At 38.3% G+C, this 24,391-nt stretch overlaps 1 protein-coding gene and 1 long non-coding RNA gene across 3 annotated transcripts in view; one reads left to right on the top strand and one right to left on the bottom strand.

Moving 5' to 3' along the window:
* Window positions 1–7,040, bottom strand: part of LOC107552119 (uncharacterized) — a 21,753-nt gene extending 14,713 nt beyond the window's left edge. Inside the window, exon 1 of the long non-coding RNA XR_001604836.1 lies at window positions 6,965–7,040. This is a non-coding gene — a long non-coding RNA (uncharacterized lncRNA). The remainder of the gene's footprint in view (window positions 1–6,964) is intronic.
* The window catches only part of cyth1a (cytohesin 1a), a 56,135-nt gene that overhangs the window by 15,426 nt on the left and 16,318 nt on the right, over window positions 1–24,391 (top strand). The window contains exons 1-4 of one of the 2 annotated variants that reach the window (XM_016233942.1): window positions 351–716; window positions 20,450–20,532; window positions 23,300–23,364; window positions 24,240–24,306. In XM_016233942.1, the coding sequence (XP_016089428.1) occupies window positions 689–716; window positions 20,450–20,532; window positions 23,300–23,364; window positions 24,240–24,306 (243 nt within the window). In that variant the 5' untranslated portion in view covers window positions 351–688. Of the gene's footprint in view, window positions 1–350; window positions 717–20,449; window positions 20,533–23,299; window positions 23,365–24,239; window positions 24,307–24,391 lie in introns of those variants that run through there. The other variant, XM_016233941.1, reaches the window with a different exon arrangement.

Here is a 24,391-nt window from a genome sequence, read left to right as displayed (position 1 = left end):
TATATATATATATATAAAACTGAAACAGAAGTGGAAAGAGACAAAAAAAAAAAGCTTACTAGCTAAAAAAAACAACAGCTTTAATTGTAGGCCCTAATGGTTCAAAAACGTGCAAGTGTTCAATAATTCAATGTTGTATTTAAAAATACAGTTATTTATATTTTAATATTATATTGTGCTATACTATCTTACAAACACGTCTAGGTTAACATATACACAATATTTTCTTGCCGAGATTTGAAGTAGGGACAATTTTGCGTCGTAATTACGTAATGACGTCATGGCGCTATGACATCACAACGTCATTTCAGCAGTTTTTAGCAACTCCCTGAAAATGAGATGGCGACACTGGTTTCTTATGCACTGGGCAGCAGGCAGCGAGTGAGCGAGTGAGTGAGCTGGGCATTGAGACACGGCCCGTGTCGGAACTTCTCGGGAGCGGCAGAGAATCGCTCGGCAGAAGCGGTTGTCCTCTCGGCTCGGGATTGGCCGGTTACGGTTAAAGACACTCCTCTGTTCACGGACGAGCACCCTTCCTCGATCGCAAGCCTTCCGGTCTCGACTGTTATGTAAAATACCCGAATCTGTTCTCGAAAGTCGACGTTAAAGTTGAGGTGCCGCTGTAAAACGAGATATTTAGAGCGTTCTGTTGATTTATTCACGGTATCGCGGGACTACAGAGCGCGCGATGGTGCTGAAATCTGAAGACGGTGTCGGTGAGTGGCGTTCAAACTTAGCCTAACGTTACTCTTCATAAAAACATGTTCTGCGCCGTGTATCAATGTCGAGTGTGAGTTTTGAGATACATTGATTCACTGTACAGCACTTTGACTCCTTTAGAAGTTATAACATGTCTAATAATGCCTCAGTGTCTTATTTCGTTTCTTATTTATAGTCTCGTCTCACGGTTCTCATGCGTCATGTTCTGTTCTGAAGTTTGACAAAATGGCTAACACTGAACTTAAGTTAACATGCTATAATTAAACACCGAAAAAAAGTGCGTTTTTGTTTTGAGGGTAGTAAAAAAAGCTATTTTTGTTAATGCGGAATGAGTGTAGTAATGCTGTCAGGTTGTTACACGGGGTTTCATGTGAACTGTCAATCATATTTTCTTCGCTGAGTAGCTTATGTTATGAATTAACGAGCCTCTTGTTTACAAATATGTGCAGATCCATGGGTTGGAATGCTTTCTAGGGGTGTGCGATATCGACACAAAATTATATCTCGATATTTTCTGGGATTTTTATCGGTAACGATAATTAGAGGATATTTTGCTGAGTGTGTTATTGTGCTGGTACCTTAAGGACTGCCGAAGACTCCTAATGTTTTTAATATTCTTCATATTCTGTGTGCTGGTCAGTTCATACTGAAAGAAGTTAATCTTTTCCAATAAGATTTTTGCATTTTATGGGCATTTTTTACCTTTATAAAGCCATTTTTTCTAGAAGTGTCCATTATCTTTTGAGTCAGATTCTTACATTTAATCAGAGAATTAGAATAATAAGACATTTGGGCTGTTACCGAGTAAATTAAATCAACACAGAAGCTGCATCTGAAGAGCATTTAGATGCATTTACACACCTGTATTTTGTTTAATGCAAGACATGCCACTGTAAAAAATAAGTGTAATTTTAACCGTAACATTCTGTAAAAACGCTACGGAAAAAAACTGTTAATAGGTTAACAGTAAGTTCCCGTACTATATAGAGGGAAGAACTGTAAAATATCTAACCAGACGGTTCATGTAATTTTACAGTAAAATGCTGTTAATTTTACAGTTTTTAGAAGTAAAAATAACAAATCAATGTATAATTTACAGTCAAAAACTGTAAACCGATATTCCCAGAATTCCCTGCATGACACTCCACATTTGAAAGTATTTAGTTTAAATAATCATGTTTTTTAATAGTTTTTGTTATTAGTTATGTATATTTGGGCTTTATGTTACATCTTCTGTTGTTTAATGAAAGTTGAATGCATTATTTAAGTATCATGTGTGTTACCATGATGGTGTTTTGTGTTTGCATGAATGACCTTCTGTATATTAGTATATTCTCCTGCTTGTGGCGAAGCTACTTGTGATGAGCTTTGATTCTTCATGTGGCTTTCTCTTTTACCACCTGCATTATTATGCTGGTTGTCAGTATGTTAAAGGTACAAACTAGATTTTAATAGCAGTGTGCGTTGTTGAATTTACTGGTTTACATTCACATTTTCTTGTTCGTAAATTATATAAGTTTTATACAGTAAAATGTACAGTTTTTGGCAGTAAATGTGTGAGTCATTGCGATTGAACCGAATCATTTAAACGGTTGTTTCATTCAAGAACGAAACACCGGCATGTTGCTCCGAGACACAAAACAGCGCCGCAGCTGTATTCGGGATGATTTTTGTTGGGGAATATGCAATTAGCAAAATGGTGTCTAAAACGTAAGTCTCTTAATTAACTTATTGTTTATGAATTCAATGTCAAATTTGTAATCATGGAAATTTTTGGAGAAAAACGGCACTCTTCGTGTGAAATTGAATATGAAGTGGTATAAATTATCTGCCATCATGTCTTGAATTTGTGATCATTCTAAATGCATTTTAATAGACTGAATCATGCAGTGAAAGAACGCACTCTAAATGCGCACACGCACTAGTCTAGGCTTCACGTAATGTATGCGTGCGCTCTGTAGGGATGTTTTGAATGGTTTTTGCAAAATACTCGATAATGTCAAATCGCACATCGTTAAAACAACAATTACGATATTATCGCAGACGATACATATCGCACACCCCTAATGCTTTCTGTGACCTGTGCTGTGTTGCTGTGGAAATTCCTGATGAGTTTGGTTTTAGCCTCTTCTAAAAACTGGCGTATCTGAACTAATTCTGACTCTTCTACCTTTCCTGCACATTCACCTGTAATGTTTAATTCGTCTGTCTTCCTAGTGAGACTGAAACAGGCTGCAACTTGTCCAGACTCAAGAAGTCTGAGGCAATCTTCTGCATACCACTGAATACATGAGCAGTAGTTCTCTCTGAATTCTCTGCTTTTTTTAAGCAGCATGTCTCCTGCATGTTTAACAGTATGTTGTAGCGTGGTGTTTCCATGTGTGTTTGTAACACTTGTTGTGTGATGGTGAGGAATGTGGCTCAGCTGTCTAGGTTCAGTGAGGGGGTTGGGATGTTTTCTAGGAGAAAGCTGATGTCTCAGTCTCGCATAGCCAGACTATCGAGTATCGATGTAAAATGTTCTTCACTTTGCAAGTATTATGGCCAAGAACCATCCACAAAGGTAGAAACCATCTTAAACAGAATACATTTTTGGCCCCTGCACAAAGCACAGCATACAGCTCTGCTTGAGCGTTTCTTGTTTACTTGCTACAAAGTGTCTCATATTTCAAAGATTTCAACAGACTTGAGCCTTCAAAACTATCAAATCCATATAAGTTTGTAAACTTAAAAACATGGAAGTGTTCAGTTTTTTTAAGCTTTCATAAAATTGTTTTATTCCAAAGCACATAGGGTAATTACTAATATATAATTGTGAGAAGTTATTACTGTTATATAAGTATAATTACTGCTAAATGAATAAATATACATGTAACTCCACTTCATGTCAGGACTCACTCTACTGACTGTCCCATTTATTACACATCCACTTTCCAAATGAATAAACAAATGTACATGAAATATTGATTGGTGATGATATTTGTCTATTTGAAATATATTAGTTAACAGATCAGTTTATCGTATATCTAGATTTTTCAGATTCTAAGAGTGAATAACATATTTCCATGAATTTTTTATACTTGTACAGATTGCAACTTGGCTGGGTGTTGAAAGTAAGTCTGGTTACTAGCGCTCTTTCCCATAATAAGTGTCACGATCACCAGCTGGAGTGCCCATGAGCTCCACTGGAGGGCACTCCTTACTACTCCTTTGCCATTCCGTCACAGACTACATATCCCATAAACCTTTGCCTGGACTTATTGTTGTGTGATTACTTCCACCTGTGTGTCATTAGCTTAAGTCAAGTCTGTGTGTGTGTGTGTGTGTGTGTGTGTGTGTATATATATATATATATATATATATATATATATATATATATAAAGGTCTGTGCTTCAGTTGTGGTTTGTCGGTCGTTGGTTCCTGTACGTGTTTTTCTGGTTTACACTCTTGCCTTCGGCGTGTAGATTATGTTCCTGACTCCTCTATGTGGATTGTACCTTGGTTCGTGGATTGGATTATTTGTTTTTTGTTTTTAATAAACCCCTGTGCTTGCATTTGTATTCTCGCTCCTCCTTGTTCTGGCTTACATGTTACAGTAAGGGTGTGGGCTGTCTAAACCGCCACTTGAGAAAGAGACTTGACAGGAAATGACACCTTAAACTGAACCCTGGCAGGAAGAAGTCAAGTCAAGTCACCTTTATTTATATAGTGCTTTTAACAATACATGTGTCAAAGCAACTGAACAGCATTAATTAGGAAAATAGTGTGTCAATAATGCAAAATGACAATAGTAAACACTCATTTTTCAGTTAAAGACAGTTCATCATTGGATTCAGTGATGTCATCATCCAGCTCAGTTCAGTTTAAATAGTCTCTGTGCAATCATTTACAATAAAGTCAATGATAATCGCTGGAAATGAAGTGTCCCCAACTAAGCAAGCCAGAGGCGACAGCGGCAAGGAACCAAAACTCCATCGGTAACAGAATGGAGAAAAAACCTTGGGAGAAACCAAGCTCAGTCGGGGGGCCAGTTCTCCTCTGACCAGACGAAACCAGCTGTTCAATTCCAGGCTGCAGCAAAGTCACATTGTGCAGAGGACTCAACTGGTTCCTGTGGTCTTGTCCCGGTGGTCGTCTGAGACTAGATCTATACAGGGATCTGTATCTGGGGCTCATCTAGTTGTCCTGGTCTCCGCTGTCTTTCAGGGCTGTGTCTAGGTGAGGAAGAAGCCTTCATCTCACTGCCCTTTAAATCATGGTGCATCTAAGGATCATGGGAAATGCAGTGCAGATTAATATTATTAGCATTTGACTTGCGTTAGTTGAGCTGCAGTGTAAAATGGGATGATGATGATTTTTTTTCTCTGCTCAGTTTCCTGCACTGTTGATTATCTGTGTGACCGCTGTGGTCACGTGACTTCCTGTCATGTGGGATGTTGACTGTGTGTCTGAGTTGTTACCATCAATAGATATCCAGAATGTAGTGGTACATTTAAGCTATAAGGACAGCACCTGTGATATGCTATTGGCTATCACAGAAAGTCATTTCAACCATTCATCCTTCAGTCAATGTGGACCAGCAACTGTTTGGTTACCCACATTCTTCAAAATCTCTTCTTTTGTGTTCAGCACAAAAAAGAAAGAAATAAAGGTTTGGGACAACATGAAAGTGCTCAGGAAAAGCGATTGTCAGAACAGCACATGAATGAAGTGTTTATCCGGCAAGGCTTTAAAGCACATCCAAATAATTCAATTCAGTTCAAGTTTATTTGTATAGCGCTTTTCACGATACAAATCGTTGCAAAGCAACTTTACAGAAAATTACTAATTGTTTCTACAATATTTAGTAGTAGCTTACTAGTGGTGACTGTCAGTTAATGTACATATGGCAGAAATTTACGGAAAATCAATTAGAGACGTAATCAAACATACGATGAACACTATTAACAGCAATTATTATATGATGCAATCAAATTTTGAAAAGCCTGTTGACTTTTGCCGTTTATCTAAGGTGATTTTGGAAGGTTTTTTTAAACATTCGTTTCTTATTTAATTGTTCCACAGTGTTTGCTGATTTTTACTTTATTTAAACTTTGTATAATTTATTGATTTTATTTGACATCAAGGTGTATGCTGTGCCTCCAAGCTTTCTTATTCGTTTTGCTAAACGGTCGTTCTTATTTATTTGGTTATATATTATGTTTACTTATTTCCAGTTTTGTACATTTTAAACTTTGTAAGTTATTTTGTATTAGGCATAGCCTACCTTATAGCATGGTGTATTTTTATTCGTTTTGTTAATAAAAGTTCTATGTTTTATATATAGGCTAAAGTGAGTTTGACGTTGTATTTTGTTGTTGCATTCAAGCAATTGACGCCGAATTGCCGCTATTTGAAAGTGAAAGTAAAATGCTCATGCCCGCGCCCCCACGGTGACGATTAACCGGTGGGAAAATTTCCTCACCGTCACAACCCCAGTTCCAACCAAGCAAAATTTATTTGTTTAACCCAAGCTAAAGAATAATAATGTGCCTTTGATCAGATATAACTGCAGTACAAGATTATGAGATGCATTATTTGAATGCTTGGCCAAAGAGATGTGTAAATAACTAATGTACTTTTGTGATTGCGAATAAGTGCAGTGTTCCCTGAGTGTAACTCTATCGCTGAGTTAACATTTGATGTGAATGTCGCGTTGTACAGTATATTGAGAACTGATAGAATGTGCGCTGTAGCACACAATTCTATGATATTTCTTCAAAAGCAGATCTACCTACCTGTAATGCATACAACTTCATCCATTTGCACAAAAGTAGTGGTGGGACATCTGTGAATGGTGTTTTTTTTTTCTTGAAAGTTTGTAGTTTTGTTAGATAATACACTTTAGATAATAAAGTAATTGAAAAAAAAAAAATCAATGTCTATGTTTAAATGTGCACCAAGAATGCAATTATTTTCACTAATCAGAGTAAGGACTTAATAGTAGGGCTAGACAATAATTCAATATCAATATGTATTGCGATATAATTTTTTTCAATAACGGTGATATGATTTTTAAACACATTTCCGATATTTCAATATACATTACAGTGTTTCCCATACATTATTTTATTTGTGGCGTTTGACTTCATTGAATAAACATGAGCACTGCACGTTTCAAAATCAAAACGCGGTGCGGCTGTTTTATATGAATGTATCAAGGTCCGCGGCGAGGTCGGCCACCCATCTTGACCCGTCTTGAAACACGGACCAAGGAGTCTAACGCACGCGCGAGTCAAAGGGTGTCCCCGAGCCCCCACGGCGCAAGGTGGGCCATGTGATCATAGCTGAATTTTCAGCATTCTTCTATTGTACATTCCTGCTCATCTAAATATTTATTAAGCCTACAGTATACTGTCCTGTGCATTTTATTTTATTCTTATTTTTTATCTTACTTTTTCCATACCTATATTTATATATAATTTTCTTGTGTTTGTATTCTTTAATAATTGCACTGTCCATGGAGCGGACCTGACTTACATTTCACTGCTGGTCATATATTCCCTATATAACCATGTATGTGACAAATAAAAATCTTGAATCTCTATCTCTGAAGGGAAAGGACTGTCTTCAGAAAAGTTTCGATGGCATTTTTATTTTTATCTGATAAAGTAGCGTTTATGAGCGGAGTTGCTTTGATTACAGCCGTTACCGGGGAAACCGCTAGTTTTATCATTCTAAAAGCGCCTCCTGCTGGCAGAGAATGAATTAGCATTTTCAATAATAAGCCGTCTCCAGTTTTTGTTGTTCCATTTTTTTTTTCTGCAGCGACTCGGAGCACTTTTCATACCCTTTTTTCTGGCTGAAGCACATTTGCTTCAAACTATAAGAATAATCAGTTTTTTTTAATTCTCTTCTGCTCACCAAGGATTCCAAAGTACAGCAAAAACAGTACAATTTTGAAATATTTGTATTATTTAAAATTGCTTTCTATTTGAATAGATTTTAATGTAAGATTTTAGATTTTAAAATGTAATTTATTCCTGTGATCATAGCTGAATTTTCAGCATCATTTCTCCAGTCTTCAGTGTCACATGATCCTTCAGAAATCAGTATAATAATCTGAATATCAATATTTAAAACAGATGAGTGCATTTTTTTTCAGGATTCTTTGATTAATAGAAAGATCCAAAGATCAGCATTTATTTGAAATTTGAAACTTTGTAACATACACTATTCCATTCAAAAGCTTGGAGTCAGTATAATTTTTATTATTGTTTTGGGAAAGAAATTATAGAAATTAATACTTTTATTTAGCAAGGATGCTTAAAATTGATCAAAAGTTGTGATAAAGGCATTTATAATGTTACAAAACATTTCTATTTCAGATAAATAGTGTTCATATCGATATCGGAATTATATCGTATCGACCGAAATTAAGAAATATATCGTGATATAAATTTTGGCCATATCGTCCAGCCCTACTTAATAGCAGAAAGATGTTTATGTGACACAAGCAAACATCTTTTCTCCTGTTTACATGCAATAGGGCTGTCAAAATGGCTGAAAAACTAAATTTGAATTTTGTACTTAAATATGATAAAAATTCTAATTAAATTAGAATTTAAAATGCATCGTTTCAGGTAAGGTGAAGAAAAGCTTTTGGCTTCTCTTCTGAGGTCACAAGAGGGCGCATCGAGCTAAATATTATAATGCACATTTATTCAAAGCATAAGATAGCATGACTATCTGTAAAAAAAAAAAAAGTGCATAATGTTTATAAACCAATTATAATTAAGTTGCTTAAACAACTATAAACAAAACGGCATCATGTATGTATGCATAGTTTAATACAAAGGGCAGAAAGCCAATCAGACAGGGTACAGTTTTCATTTAAAAACATGAGATGCAGTGGGATGGGGAAAAACCCTGCCATAAAGTCTCTATTTGTTTTTTTTCAAAGTTAACTTGCATTAATTGTACATGGCTTTCTAAACATGCGGCTCCTTTTTGCGAGATGCGAGTGCAACGCTGATAGATGTCCCTCTAGAAAATGCGCAAAATATGTGTTCTGTGTGAATGGCTTGGTTTCAGTTTTGATGTAAACAAGATCTTCTCCGCATTGATGTTCTCTTTTTCCGCAATATTTTTAATGAACAACGTAGCAGCGCTGCATCTAGTGGGTTCAACTGGATAAGCTAACAAAAACATTATAATGCAACGACACTTACATCGTCATCGCATCTCGTGCTCCGCTGATAAAGCTGCCTGACGCACACCTAAAATTCGAATGCAACATTTTTGCATTCGAATGTGGATTTTTATTTTAAATTCAACAAATATTCGAAATTCAACACTTTTTTTTTTTTTTTTTTTGACAGCCCTAACATGCAATTTTCTTTTTTGGGGGTTATTTGTGAAGAATTGTGGTTATTATCGCCATTATTCACATACCCACATTATATCACATATCAGAAATGATGAACCCACATACTGTACACTTGGTGTTTTACTGGACAGTGTTTTGATCAACTTATGTCAAATGCAAAACACATATCTCTGGACGTATTGCCTGGTTATTAGCTGCTGTGATGAACACTGAAATGTCATAGCAATGCTGCAGCAGTGCTGCCATTGCATTCTTCATGCCGTCTCTGGATAAGGAGCAGACAGTAGTGGCTGCGAGTTCAGCAATTTGGCATATTCTCACATGACAGTACCCCTGTCCCGAAGACTGTGGGTCAAATAGCCAAGGCTATTTTTAAAATGTAAAAAAATGTTCATTGTTTATATTATTTAATATCACCCTTTATGCGTTTCAGATTTAAGTTGCCATTGTCTGTGATTATGACGCATGTAACAGCGGTGCTGCAGCCCTCTAAAACTTTCGGATTGTGGTTTTTGTTAAATTGGTTTGTTTAGGTGCAGAAATCAATTTGGGATTCTGTCAGACAACGGTTTTGTTCAGTAGTGCAGGTGCTGCATTACCAGTTTAACTGGCCTGCACAAAAGCCAGACCTGATCCCCACTGGTTCACTTTAACTGATGCTCTTTTGCCTGAATGTTCATGCAGCTTTTCTTCATGCAGTGAAAGTGGATGGGGACCAGGAAGCCACTGCAAACCCTGCAGCATTGACATTCTGTTTGACATAATTTTAATTTATGAGTGAACTATCCCTTTAAATTTAAATTAAACTATTTAATATTAAGAAAAGTTTGACACTACTGGTAACTTGGTTGGTGAGAATCGCTCTCTTATGCACAGTCTATAGTCATATATATATGTGGTGTTTACTCATGAGATTTCTCCTGTACGCTTTCATTTGTTCACTTAAACGGCAGGATGTTTACTCTGCAGAGCTTCAGGATGTTTGCTCAGCACAGCGGCCCGTCTGCTCTGGGCTCCTCCTCATAGATCACACATCAGATCTGCAGCAAAATCCTCCGGTGCCGCATGATTGTTTAGCTAGGCCAATGATTAAAATAAATCAGTCTGCATTCCACATACAGAGCTTGAAACAGTCTGTTATTGTTGTTCGTGTTATTTTTGACGTATGCCTGCTGCATTGATTTCCTGGCTTTCGCTTGCGCTTGCGAGTCGTGTGATATTGAAAGAGTGTGTATGACACAGAAATGCGTCATCTCTTTAAAGTTCTGCCCTCCACTGTTTTAAGACCATCTCAGGACACACTGTAGTTGGCGGATTCCAGGAAAACGCATTTAAAAGATGATCTCAGGGCTGCCATGAGCTGTCATGTTGATCATTCTGTTATTACAGGATTAGTTCACTTCCAGAATACAAATTTCCTGATAATTTACTCACCCCCATGTCATCCAAGATGTTCATGTCTTTCTTTCTTCAGTCGCAAAGACATTTTTCTCCATATAATGGACTTCAGTGGTGGCCAATGGGTTGAAGGTTCAAATTGCAGTCAGTTTCAAAGGGATATACACGATCCCAGCTGAGGAATAAGATTCTTATCTAGCGAAACCATAGGTCATTTAAAAAAAAAAAAAAAAGAATTATACTTTTAACCACAAATGATCATCTTGCACCAGCTCAACTTCACCCATTAGGTAGTCACATTGGAAAGGACGTAGACGGAAGTACCGACCTAGTGTTTATAAAGTGAATGTGCAAAGATAGTGTTTATAAAGTGAATGTGCAAAGAAAGTCATGCCCCTTACAAAAAAAAAAAAGGTAAAACAACGATGACGGACGATTTTGAAGTTAGAGGAGAAAATGAGATGGAATATTCTAAGATGTGCATTTGTGGTTAAAAGTATATAAACAAGACCCTTATTCCACGGCTGGGATCGTGTATAACCCTTTTAATTAAAAGTTAAATTAAATTAATGTTTTATGCCTTCATTTGTTAACCAGAAAAAAATCAAATACACAACCCAGAATTTCTGAGAAAACAAAATCCACAAGGCTATTGTAAATATACATTTTAATGTTGTTTTTATGCATTCAGATAATTAGACGGAAATAAAACAAAGTGAGGAGAAAAAAAAAACATAGGGCCCTAAACATGTAATTTTTGTTAAACTTTTAATAAATTGATGTTAAATTGCATAAGTTTCATGATTTAAATTAATTAGACATGCTTTTTGATTAATACAATTTTATTTAACCATTGAAAAGGAGTCCAGAAAAGTTTAAACGGAAAAAAACGGAATTTGGAAAAACAAAAATAAAATGGAATTTCAAAAAAAAATTTCATAGGGCCCTATAACTCTAATGTGCATAAATAATAAGAGAAAAACTATTGTAAAATGACTTGTTCTTTTTCACTTCCAAAAATTGTACATTTACCAGCATTTTACTCAATTTAGATCTATTATAGTTTTTCACCGTGTAGAGTAAGGGAACTTACCATTAACCTGTTTGAGCTACGCCAACATTACATTTACGCTACAAATAGGCTGTGTGTGAGTGCAGTAGTGACGTGAATGTGACTCATTGGGCTGAGATGACATTTCCTCTGCTTGCCGTAGTCACATGAACACAAGCACCACACACCAAGATTATGTGACTCGAAGTTAATGCGGCTTTGCAAAATATTTGAGTGTGCAAGAAACTTGAATAGCAAGTGCGTGATGCACATAAATCAAGCTGTGGTTGGTCAGTTTGTATTTCTTAGTTTCTTTTACAGAATAATGTGTAATGTGGACCAGACTGAATGCTGAATATGTGTGATTATAGACAAAAAACTCATTGTTCTCTCTCCTTTTGACTGATACTGATATAACTTGGGCCAAGTAACGGGATCCCTGCTGTGGCCAGTTTATCTGCTTGATCTAGAAAAAAATTAGGAGTAAGAAAGAGCAGAGAATGACCGCTAGATGGGGCTTCCTTGTTTGTGATGGCATGATGTCTGAGGGAGGAGGCAGGAGAGAGAGTCAGACAGAGTGTGGGATGGAGAGGACTGGCTACACTTCAGCAGTATGTGAAATGTGTCTTCCTGTTTCTCGGTTTGCTGTAGACAATGTCTGTCTCTGCCATACTGAACACTCAGCTGCCCCTTCTTACAGGGATATGTAGTCTGGTTTGAATTGATCTGTGGTTGTGCTGCTAATTTGGAAAATGAAGAAGAAAAGAGAGTTTTGATGAGTGAACTGAAGTGGACGGATATCAAAACAACTTATTGATTTCACTAAAAATCGCAGAATCAGGTCAGTTGGCTTTAAAACTTTAAATGGCTACGTTTTTGGACATGTTTTTCAGCAGTCATCTGTTCCATTCTTGCTGCGTCTAGCAGTCACTGGCTGACCATCAGCTCCATTTCATCCATTAGGAAGTGTTATTGCATGTCTGTGAGGAGTTGTAGGAGCACTAATTTAACTTGTTCTTGTTCAGATGAAGAATGTAAGGACAGAAAATAGGAGGTCGCCTGGAGCCTAGGATGATACTGTGATACGCTGTTAAGCTGTATTTGATTCCAGGCTCTATGAGAATGTTTATTATTGCAGGTAAGTTTTTCAAGTGACTTCTGAAACAATCCTCAGTTGTTGCCAAAATCAGGCAGAAAAGCCCTTTGAAGAAAGGTATTGTCTCATTCATCCAGAGGATAGTTGCACCGATGGCTTTATGGAGTTCAGTGATCGATGATCTGCCCACTGCTTCTGTGTTCTTCTGCCAAGCAGTCCCACGCAGCCCTTGGAAATGCTGGACTCGGGGCATTTTTGCTGACCTGTATTTTTCAGCAGGTCAGAACCGGTCCAGCTCCATTTAAGTGAGTTCAGTGCCTTGAACAATGTCCCTATACATGCAGTGAATGTGTTTCTCAGTACTTCAGTCTCTTTGGGTCACCTTACCAGAGGTCAGGTATGTGCCAGTACCTTTGCAAGTGCCATGCTATGTGTTATGTTTTTGGAAGTAAAACCAAGGAAAAAAAACAACAAGTAAATTTGCAATATTTGGCACATCCTATTCCTGAGTTGTTACCTTCCTAATATGGTAAACAACTGCCGCTAGTATTAACAGTAGTATTCACAACACTGATGGGGCAAATGTTTCACAGTTTGGACTCAATAGTACAATTTTAAAAGGACCTAGATTGGGAATGGGGTGAAATTCTTATTCCGACAAACCTAATAAACCCTATTTGCAAATAAACATATGGAAACAGAGATGTTCCTTTAACTGATGAACCGGTTTTTGAGTAAATAATGTGGCGAGTCAGCTGCCTCCTCCCTAATTATCATCATCACCCTGTCCCTTAATCGCCGCCCGTCGCCAGGCTCCTGACAGGAGTGGGTGCGGGAGAGGGGAGGGGCGCAGAATCATCCAGGTCTGGCGGCGTGTGATGAGGCACACCTGAAGCGAATGGAGCCTCATCACCACCGCTGTTAAAAAGCCGAGCGCGCCTCTCCTCGAGAGACCGGTCTCTTTCCCCGTGCATGCACGTTGGTGTCCTCGTAGGTCCAGGAAGGGAGCGTTGAGGGATCTTCGTGCCGCCGGAGATGCTAGCTGCCGGACCCGTGGTCTAGATGAGAACCACACCTGTTGTACGGCCATCGAGCCAGAATGCCGGGCCGTCTAGTTCCTTCGAGCATCATGAGCAGAGAGAAGGATGAAGCCGCTGAAAGAATCCGCCACCCCTTGTGCCCCGGACCGGAGAGGGGAGCGCGTGCGGCTGCCTGACTCCGCCCCTTACCTGGACCCTTCCTTCCCGAAACACTGCCCCACTTTCACGAACCCAGCAGCATGACGAGGACACCAGATCCGCTGTTTATTTCGAACACTCTTTCCCTTTGGACACTTTATTCCCTGTTTTGGACATTTTTTTGTTGATTTTCTGTTAAAGAGGTCATATGATGTCGCTAAAAAGAACATTATTTTGTGTATTTGGTGTATTGAAAAATGACAATAGAAAACAGTCAGTTTATCAAATCATTGTTGATTCAGTGATTTCATCATCCAGCTCTCTTCCAATAGTTTCTGTGCAATCAAATCAACAATGTTGCCAGAAATTAAGCACCCCCAACTAAGCAAGCCAAAGGCGACAGTGGGGAAAGAAACCAAAACTCCATCAGTGACAGAAATGGAAAAAAAAAACCTTGGGAGAAACCAGGCTCAGTCAGGGGCCAGTTCTCCTCTGGCCAGACGAAACCAGCAGGGTGTGGTTTAATTCCAGGCTTCAGCACAATTCAGATTAAGCAGAGGTCTTGTTCTCGTGGTCTTGAGCCATTGGCCGACGAGGTCTTCACAGGAGATCTGTCTCTAGGGTTCGTCTAGTTGACATGGTCTCTGCTGACATTCAGGTCAGGGCTGTAGAGGTTGTCTCTAGGTGCTGATCCACCATCTGGACTGGATACGGACTGGATCCAGGTGACTGCAGTGACCATCTGATCTGGATACAGAATATCTTGAAGATGGTATGCGGGGAATCAGCTGTATTTGAGAGATGAGATTGTTTCGAGCGAAGGATGTAATGATGGATGAATGCAGAGACTATGCAAAGGTCTTTTTAGCAACAATGGAGCAAGTTGAGGTGTGGTAGTGAAGGTTGAACCCTGGTAGGTTTCTGGTCCCCACGAGGAGTGAGCCATGAGCCAACACTTCAGTATTCCACTTAGCCATTTACCATTTATTCCATCCATTAATTTTCCAAACTGATTGTACTATATAGGGTTGCAGGGATGCTCTCAGGCTGCAGACAGGGAAGCATCCTGTCCATCACAAGGTTACAATATATTTCAGGAAACTCCAGAGCACCTGGTGAAAACCCATGCAAATGCCACACAGAAAGAGGTTCTGGTTCAGCAGGGATTCGAACCAGGGACCTTCTTGCTGTAAATTTACAATTCTACCCACTGAGCCACCGTGCTGTCCTTCACCACATTCATTCAAAGTGATTTACTGCACACTTGTAGAAATAACCTCCCTTGTGCTGCCAAAAGTTAAGTGCTGAGGGACTGAGAGCTTGTGTCCTGTTCTTTGGAGCCTTCTGGAACCTTCTACTTTCTGGAACTGAGCTTTAGTCACCATTGCACACCACTCCCATGTTGGATCCATGTGGATTGGACATGTAACATGGCCAGCTGCAGAAACAAATTCCACTGTCCTTGCTCCAGTTCCTGAGACAAATGTCTGTCAGCATTTACTTGTATTATCCAGCTGTCTGTTGGCTTAGCAATGTAATTATGCTACTGCAGGTCATATATTCCTAGAGTGATCAGGAATAAATTCAGAGCTCAGGATCACTTTGAGAGGATGTATGTTTTTGCAATTTCTTCGCAGCTCATTTATTACATATTACGTTCAAATCTCATGAACTCTTGATGGGCATTTTTTTCCATGCGGTGCCTTGGGCTCCCATAGGCAAATGCTAAACTGGGTTAGATCCAAGAAAGGAGATCCTTGAGGATTCATTTCCTGACTTTGAGAGGAGAGTTCTCCAGTGGTTCTGGATGGAAAATAAATGTGTGCCAATTCTGACAACATGGAAATTGGGCTGGGTCTTCAAGGACTTGTTTATGTCAAGAGGCTCTTGGTAATTGTGTTTTTTCTTTGCTGGGTTATGGTGCCTCTGCCCATTAGGAAGGGCTCCACCCTTCCATTCACTCTGAACAACTGCAGAGCTGCTTTAACGACTAATCGAAGCAAAACACTCTTCACACTTCATGCCTTAAATAAGGACCACAGAAACGGGTCAATAAAAGCTCCTGCTGCTCTCAGCAACAGAACGCAGAGGAGGGGTGTGATCATGCTCACTAAATATGTCAGGAAAAAGCCCATTGTAAATGAGGTCACTGAATAAGCAGAAGAGCATGTTCTGGATAATACCCCGATCAAACCAGCTGAACTGTTTCACAAATCCAGAACATAGGCTCGTGAGGCGTGAGTTGAGAGATGCTCATCTTCAGTTTTTGTTATCAGATGGAGACAGTTTGGTTTTGTTGGAATATGAACCTTTTGTTTTATATTCATAGCCAATCACTATTTAGAGCACATATGATAATATACAGTGGGCTCCTATCTGAGACCACTATAGAAAATGCTTTTATGCTAGTTTTATGACATGATGTTCTTTTCATCATATTTTCCTAAAACAGACCAATATTTATCTGCCATTTAATAAAATTGGTTATATATTAAACATTGGCTACAAAAATACAATGATACCAAATACACCAATGTTCAATAAATATTTACATTTCTGAAATATAATAATCAGTATCAACATTTCTTCTGCTAAATAATATAGTTGCTGTTTACACAGCCTATTGCAAATATCAGGGTGATGAAAATTAAGCTCATGAAATCAGTATTTATTCAGTCAGCCGACTTATACTTAACACAAAAACACTTTTTAAACCAATTTATTAAAATTAAAGATCTGACTGATTGCCAAATTCACAAATTGTCTCAGACTTCTGAACACTACTTGAAAATATAGTTAAGATATAATAATAATTGCACTTTTATAGTCTTCACCATGCAGTTTGATTAATATAGACACAGGGAAGAGCAGTGCTATCCACAGGTGTAGAAGTTAGTAACCTGGATGTGGTGTGCAGTTATTTTATCTGTACAAAATAGTCTGCTTTATATTGCATACTGGTTTTTCTTATCATATTATATTTTATTAATCATAAACACATTTAGGTCCAATCCCAGTTCTACCCCTTAGCCCTTCCCCTTTCCCCTACCCCTCCGTTTCGCGCGTTCACGTGAAGGGGTAGGGGTGTCTCTATTCTCTTTTGGTTGGAGGGGTAGGGGTAGGGGAAGGGCTAGATAGCCCTTCAAGCGAAGATTTTTCGGGACCACACTTCAAACGAAGGGGTATGAATTATCTCAGGGTAAACCGGCTTCAGCGGCAACATGGCTGCCCGAGTGAACAAAAAGACAAATAAATGTAAGCATTTTTGGCATTAATAAATATGTTAACGAAAAGCAATCATTTGTTTTGTTACATTCAATCGTGAGTTCATATTTACGGTCATGTTACTCAAAGAAATGTTTGCAAAAAAAATCGCTAATATTTGCTAACTAACGTCATATCATTATAGACTGCACGATAGTGCCACAACATATTTTCATGTCTGATCAGGGCAATAACCACCATAGACATTGAGGGGGGCTAGTCCCCCAATAATTAGAAATCGCTAAACCCTTTTCTCAAATATTGCCAATTCGAGAGCGAGCGAGATGAAAGTTGCGTGTATGCGCGTCTGTGCGTTTCTATTTTTAGAGTGAGTTTACTTAAGAAAACAGCGATTTTATCCTCTCGTCGCTGGAAAATATAATGTATTGATTCAGTATTTAAACTGTTATTAATAAAAGTCGTGGGGCAGCGTTGACAAGTTTCTTTACTCCTGGATGTGTGAGCTGCGCAATCTCCGATATGTGTGTGTCCGTAAGCAGCGCATTTAATATAGAACGGTAATTAAAGGCTCTAATGCACACCAGTATGTGTGTGTATTGTAGGAGCTAGACGACGTATGATGGCGTGTGATGTATAGTAGTGGTGTCCCAATTCTTAGTGGAATATTTTCACCCCTACCCCTTGACACTCTGTTTCAAGGGACAAGGGGAAGGGGTAGGGGAAGGGGTATAAATAGAATTGGGATTGGGCCTTAATTGAAGCCCCAATAATTTGACCATTTACTGCAGTTTATCTAGTTATTTACCTATAGTGGCAAATCAATTGGAATCTTGCACATTTACAGAAAATGGCTCACTTCTGCATTGAAAAATAAGGTGGATAGGGATAGAAAGAGCGAGATGACTGGTTTTGTTTGTGACTCTTGACACTTTAGCTGTGTGTGGGTTCATGTGTGTGGGAAGCATGTGTGGGTGATTCTGATTAACAACCTGACTGCTGCACTGAAATTACTCCATTTGAGACCTGATCTGATCCTGCTGCCCTAAAAAATTTGAGATTGACTCATTTATCAGTTTTGAGCGGCAGCAGATAGCAAGTCAGAGGCGACTGTACCAAAGGAAAAAAGCTCCATAAGACGTTTATGCAGTGGAGGGAAAGAACCTGTGGGAGAATTCATTACAGAGAATTCATGCTCCTCATGTGGGTTTTTTGAGAAAAGCTAACACTGAGCTCTCTCTTCACTTCATTTCATTGTTCATTGTTGAAGAAAGCTGAACTTTGATGTCTCTGTGTTTGTAATTGCATGATTTTAATGGGGTTTTCCATCAACAAACTGCGTCAGTACAGGAGCCAGAGTACAGCAGCATGCATGTGAAGTGGTTCATCATATCTTTCCCTTTCAGATTCAGAGAACTTAAAAGGGTTTTTACACTGTTAAATTAAGAGTTTCTTTTCAAATCAGCTTTCATTGATTTAGTGCAGTAGTTATGTCATATGTTTTTCTACATAATTGGTGATGGTGTTTTTAAGGTCATAAACTTTCCTTCTGATTTTGAGAAAATGGGCATAATTCCAATGTGGTTTTTAGAGTGTGTTGACCCAGTATGAGCTAGGCTTGCCGCGATAGACGGTGCTGACGGTGAGACCGGTGTTGAGCCGCAACACCAGTTATGTCTCTTGCCCACCGGGGGCACCGACCCCCACCATCGTTTAGATTTTTATAGTAATAAAAATAATTTAGTTCAGTAAAAGAACAGACACTACAATTAAAAACTGAACTCGGCTGCTCAATGCAGCGTGCCGAACGACAGTCGCATCACAGATCAGATTGCATTTATTCAGTGAAGGAGAGTCGAGCTGACTGACAAGAAGAGTGAGGTGAGACAGACAAGACGAACGCGGATGATTTAGTTTCGAAACGAGATGCAAAAGCGCCTGTTTGGCAATATTTTGGATTTTGAAAAGCCTGTTGACTTTTGCCGTTTATCTAAGGTGATTTTGGAAGTTTTTTTAAACATTCGTTTCTTATTTAAGTGGTTCCACATTGTTTGCTGATTTTTACTTGAAACTTTGTGTCATTTATTTATTTTGTTTACATCAAGGTGTATGCTGTGCCTCCAAGCTTTCTTACTCGTTTTGCTAATAAACTTTCTATGTTTCTTATTTATTTGGTTATATATTATACATTTTTACTTTGCCTATTTCCAGTTTTGTATACCTATTTAAACTTTATGTAAGTTATTTGTTATTTTATATTAGGCATAGCCTGCCCTATAGCATGGTGTATTTTAATTTGTTTTGTTAATAAAAGTTCTATGTTTTTTATATATATATATAGGCTAACGTGAGTTTGACGTTGTATTTTGTTGTTGCATTCAAGCAATTGACGCCGAACTGCCGCTATTTCGAAAGTGAAGGTAAAATGTGCACGGCACTTTTAAGCTATTTAAAAGCGAGGAAAAGAGGGGAAATTCAAACGAACTAAAAACGAACAATTGCTTTACGCCGAATTGCCGCTATTTGAAAGTGAAAGTAAAATACGCACACAGCTTTTACAAGCTATTTAAAAGCGAAGGAAAGCGAGGAAAAGAGGGAACACCCCCAGCCCCAGCCCCCACGGTGATACCGATATTACCGGTGTTGTCACACGTCGATTAACCGGTGGGAAAATTTCCTCACCGTCACAACCCTAGTATGAGCTGATTTTTTTTTTAAAACATGGAAGCAAGTAATTCCCATAAATCTATGTTTTGTCTCTGTTTTCTCCGTAATTTCACCAAAACATTGGTAGTTTTTCATGGTCACTTTTTTTTGTATCTCATTTACTGGCCTCCACATATTGTTGTACTTCACACAGATTCATTCGGGTGGCTCAGCTGCTCAATACTCCGTAATTAGTGATAAAATGGGCGGCCATATGCTTGCGGTTGTGATTTATAACCACGATAGAAATATTTTTGCAGTTTAGTTTTATTAAATAGCCTAATCTTAGTGGAATGTGATGGAAGCTTTGATTTTTATGTGTTACAGTAGGAAAATTCAACTTCACTGTTTGATCGCTATAATTTCAAGTGTAACTGAATATTTAAGAAGGATTATCAGCTGTGAAATGAGTGGTTTTGACCACCGAGTTTTCAGCACCCTCACAGATGGGGTTTGAAATGGTGATGGGTTGCCATGGTTACAGGAGGATGCTGTGTGTGAGATGTGACACGGTGAATGAAAGTTTGTAAAAGGACTGTGGCGTCTGGCTAGAGAGTAAAATACTGTGTCGATTCTGTTTACGGTCCTTTCTTTCACCTAATCTTTTATCATATCAACCCTGGTAGCTTGTAATCAGCACTACGACATTATCAGAACATTTCAAATTGTTTGGCTGACAAAAAACATGTTTTTTTTCCTCTTGTCCTCAGTGCCTGACGACCTCACGCCTGAGGAGCAGAAAGAGCTGGAAAACATCCGCCGGCGAAAGCAGGAGCTGCTGGAGGACATTCAGGTAATGAAGAACTGGGGTGAATCATTCATTCATTCAACTCCAACTCCGATATGAGCCAAATGTTTTAGCTGCATGTGTAGTGGAGGCTCTTTGTTTTCATAGTAATGCTTTTTTCTCCTTACTGAAGCATTGAATGTTTCAGAGACTGTGAGCCGCCTCTGCTTCTGTCTTCCACTCAGTTTAGCGGAATATCTTCTGATCTTTTATTAAAGATTTATTTACACATCAGAAGCAAGCAGTGCCCTGTTAATAACTAAATGGCATTGAAAAACAGAAATTTGACATAAACCAGATTTAGAAATTTGAAATACCAACATTATGGTATTTAAAATTCTCCCAAAAATGACGTTTATGGCAAGTTAGAGAAAACAAACACAGACTGGTGTCCCATGTTTTACTCTTAGTATTTTATTTTGAAAGCCTTCTGTTGAAATTCACATTCTGCATTAATTTGCCAAGTTGCTTAAAAAAAAAAGCATTAGTTATAATATTATTTCTTATAATATTATAATAATATAATCTTATCTCTCTCCTGGTATTAAAGAACTTCAGGAATCTAAAAATATATGTGACCCTGGACCACAAAACCAGTCATAAGGGTAATTTTTTTTTTACGTTACGTTGATGTATGGTTCGTTAGGATAGGACAATATCTGGCTGAGGTACAGCTATTTGAAAATCTGGAATTTGAGCTTGCAAAAAAAAATCTAAATATTGAGAAAATCGCCTTTAAAAGAACACTTCGCTATTTTTGAAAATAGGCTAATTTTCCAACTCCCCTAGAGTTAAACAGTTGAGTTTTACCGTTTTCGAATTCATTCAGCCAATCTCCGGGTCTGGCGGTAGCACTTTTAGCTGTAGCTTAGCATAGATCATTGAATCTTATTAGACCGTTAGCATCTTGCTCAAAAATTACCAAAGAGTTTCGATATTTTTCCTATTTAAAACTTGACTCTTCTGTAGTTACATTGTGTACTAAGACCGACGGAAAGTGAAAAGTTGCAATTTTCTAGGCCGATATGGCTAGGAACTATACTCTCATTCCGGCGCAATAATCAAGGAACTTTGCTGCCGTACCATGGGTACAGCAGGCGCAATGATATTACGCAGCGCCTGAAAATAGGCTAACTTCCATCAACATAACCAACGTGACCACCTGCTTGCACAGGGAGCGTGCTGGGGACTATTTTCAGGTGGTCTTAGTACACGATGTAACTACAGACGAGTTGAGTTTTAAATAGGAAAAATATAGAAACTCTTTGGTCATTTTTGAGCGAGATGCTAACGGTCTAATCAGATTCAATGATCTATGCTATGCTACAGCTAAAAGTGCTACCGCCAGACCCGGAGATCGGCTGGATGGATTTGAAAACGGTAAAACTCAACCGTTTAACTCTAGGGGAGTTGGAAAATGAGCCTATTTTCAAAAATAGTGGAGTGTTCCTTTAAAGTTGTCCAAATTAAGTCCTTAGCAATGCATATTACTAATATATTTGATATATTTACAATAGGAAATTCTTCATGGAACATAATTTTTTTAGGATATTAAGATCTACTTAATATCCTAATGATTTTTGGCATAAAAGAAAAATCAATAATTCTGACATATACAATGTATCGTTGGCTATTGCTACAAATATACCTGTGTGACTTATGACTGGTTTTGTGCTCCAGGGTCACATATGTTGTATAAAAGTGGTGATGATGTAGAATCTGACCAGTGAGTCACTAACTATGAACACAGTTTGTCCAAAGAGGAAATGACTCAAGGTGGGATTGTTTAGGAAAGATGAGCTAAACGCTGACCACTTTCAGCTCTACTGCTATGACACAATCCTGTCATGGCACTGACCTCCAGTATACTACATACTCACTTAAAAGTCCTTCAGTTTTCCATGGGGATGTATAATTTCCTGCAGCCCAATCCGTTTACATCAAGCCTACCCTACCTACCCTTTCTAAACCAAACTTCTACATGTTAAGGTCTTCTGACAGAAGTGGTTCTGTTTTCCTTTGGGAAGACGAAGGTCTGGGAAAGCAAAAACAGCTTTTTCTTTGCTAGTGATTTTTTTAGACTTACTGTATAAACAGACAGGAACAAACACTTGAGCGAATTTCACCGTGCAGTTGGTGGTTAAACAGAAAAAATGAATACGAGGAGGGAAAACTCTTCATTGTGTGACCTCAGGACCAGTCTGGCTCCAGACCGCCGCTAAACTCTTGGGCCTGTATCCTAACTCCATTAATCTATGGTAAAATAATCCAATTTTGATGTCTCTAGTCTTTACTCTGGGGCCATTCTCCAATTGTCCTCCTTTAATGGCATTTATCTCAAACAGAGCAGTCTAGAGCAAACGATTCATCCGCTGGAATGAGATTTGAGCTGTTGATGTCAGGCCTCGGTGAGGTGGGACAGGACACAGTACTCTCTTCTAGTAGACCTTTACACTGTTTTCTAATCATGCGCAGTGAAATGTGCTCCAAATAAGTGTGTGTTTCAACAATAAGGTAGGAGAAGCCTACTTTAATTGGCTGATTGTGTTGCTTCATGCTGAATTTCACTTTCGACGAAGACAGAAAAAGTACCTTTTCAGGACACTGTGTTTCAGGATTACTGTAATTGGGTTTGTTTCACTCACGACACAACTCCAAACACAATGTGCATGTCTTTTTGTTTCATTTCTCATCTTTATCGACCACTGTAGTGTGGCGTTACTATCTCTGGAGTCTCGTTTGATTTGAACCGTCTCATGTCCTCTTACCACAGCGTCTGAAAGATGAGATCGCCGAAGTGACCAGTGAGATCGAGAACCTGGGTTCCACAGAGGAGAGGTGAGTGGGCGACCCCTGACAGACTACTTGTACGCACTTGATTTCCACTGATGCGGCCACTTTGAGAGTCATGCTTGAGGTCAATCTGACTAGCATTTTAGCATCTAACTACTACACGATCTACTATTTTACAAAATGAGGCGCAGTAGAGAATTCCCAGAGAACTGGCTGAGAAAAAAACTGAGTGTTCTGTCTGTGAAAGAATAAAGAGATTAAAAAATGATTCCAGTACTTAATTCTTATTCAAAATAAGAACCAAATTTCAATTCTCAATCCCAGTTTGATTCCACAAGACTTGTCCATTCACTGCAGTAGTGGTTTCACTTTTGGATCCATTATGGACGATGTCTGTATATTTACATTTAATTTACATTTAATCATTTAGCAGACACTCTTATCCAAAGCGACTTACAAATGAGGGCTATGGAAGCAATCAAACCAACAAAAGAGCATTGATATAGAAGTGTTGTGATAAGTCCTGGTTAGTCTAACGCATTACACATAGCAAGTTTTTTTTTGTTGTTGTTGTTGTTGTTGTTTTTTATAATAAATAAAAAGTAAAGAGAAAAGAGATTGAATAGATAGAGCTAGTTTTAGAGTGTCAAGTTATTTATTTTTATAATAATTAAAAAGAAAATAATTGAATAAGTAGAAAAAGAATAGAGAACGCTAGTGTTAGAGGGTCGTTTTTTATTTAGTTTTTTTTTTAATAAATAAAAAGAAAACAAGTAGATAGAATAGAGAGTTCTAGTGTTAGAGGGTCAAGTGTAGATGGACGTGTATATCAAATAAACCTTATGAAATCTTTTGTAAAAGGGCATAAAGAAGCATTAACCTCAGGAATTTCTAAATAAAAATCATTATTGTCCCTGCAGAAAAAACATGCAGAGGAACAAACAAGTGGCAATGGGCCGCAAGAAATTCAACATGGACCCCAAAAAGGTGATTAAGCAGACTATTAAAGCATATAAATTGCATGAATTCTGTATCATTTGTCTTTATTTTAGAGGCTACACATCTTGAATAT

The sequence above is a fragment of the Sinocyclocheilus grahami genome, unplaced genomic scaffold (genome assembly GCF_001515645.1).
Source record: "Sinocyclocheilus grahami isolate Dianchi unplaced genomic scaffold, SAMN03320097.WGS_v1.1 scaffold441.1, whole genome shotgun sequence".
In the NCBI taxonomy this organism is placed as follows: Eukaryota; Metazoa; Chordata; class Actinopteri; order Cypriniformes; family Cyprinidae; genus Sinocyclocheilus; species Sinocyclocheilus grahami.
This window is presented reverse-complemented; position numbering and strand designations above follow the sequence as displayed.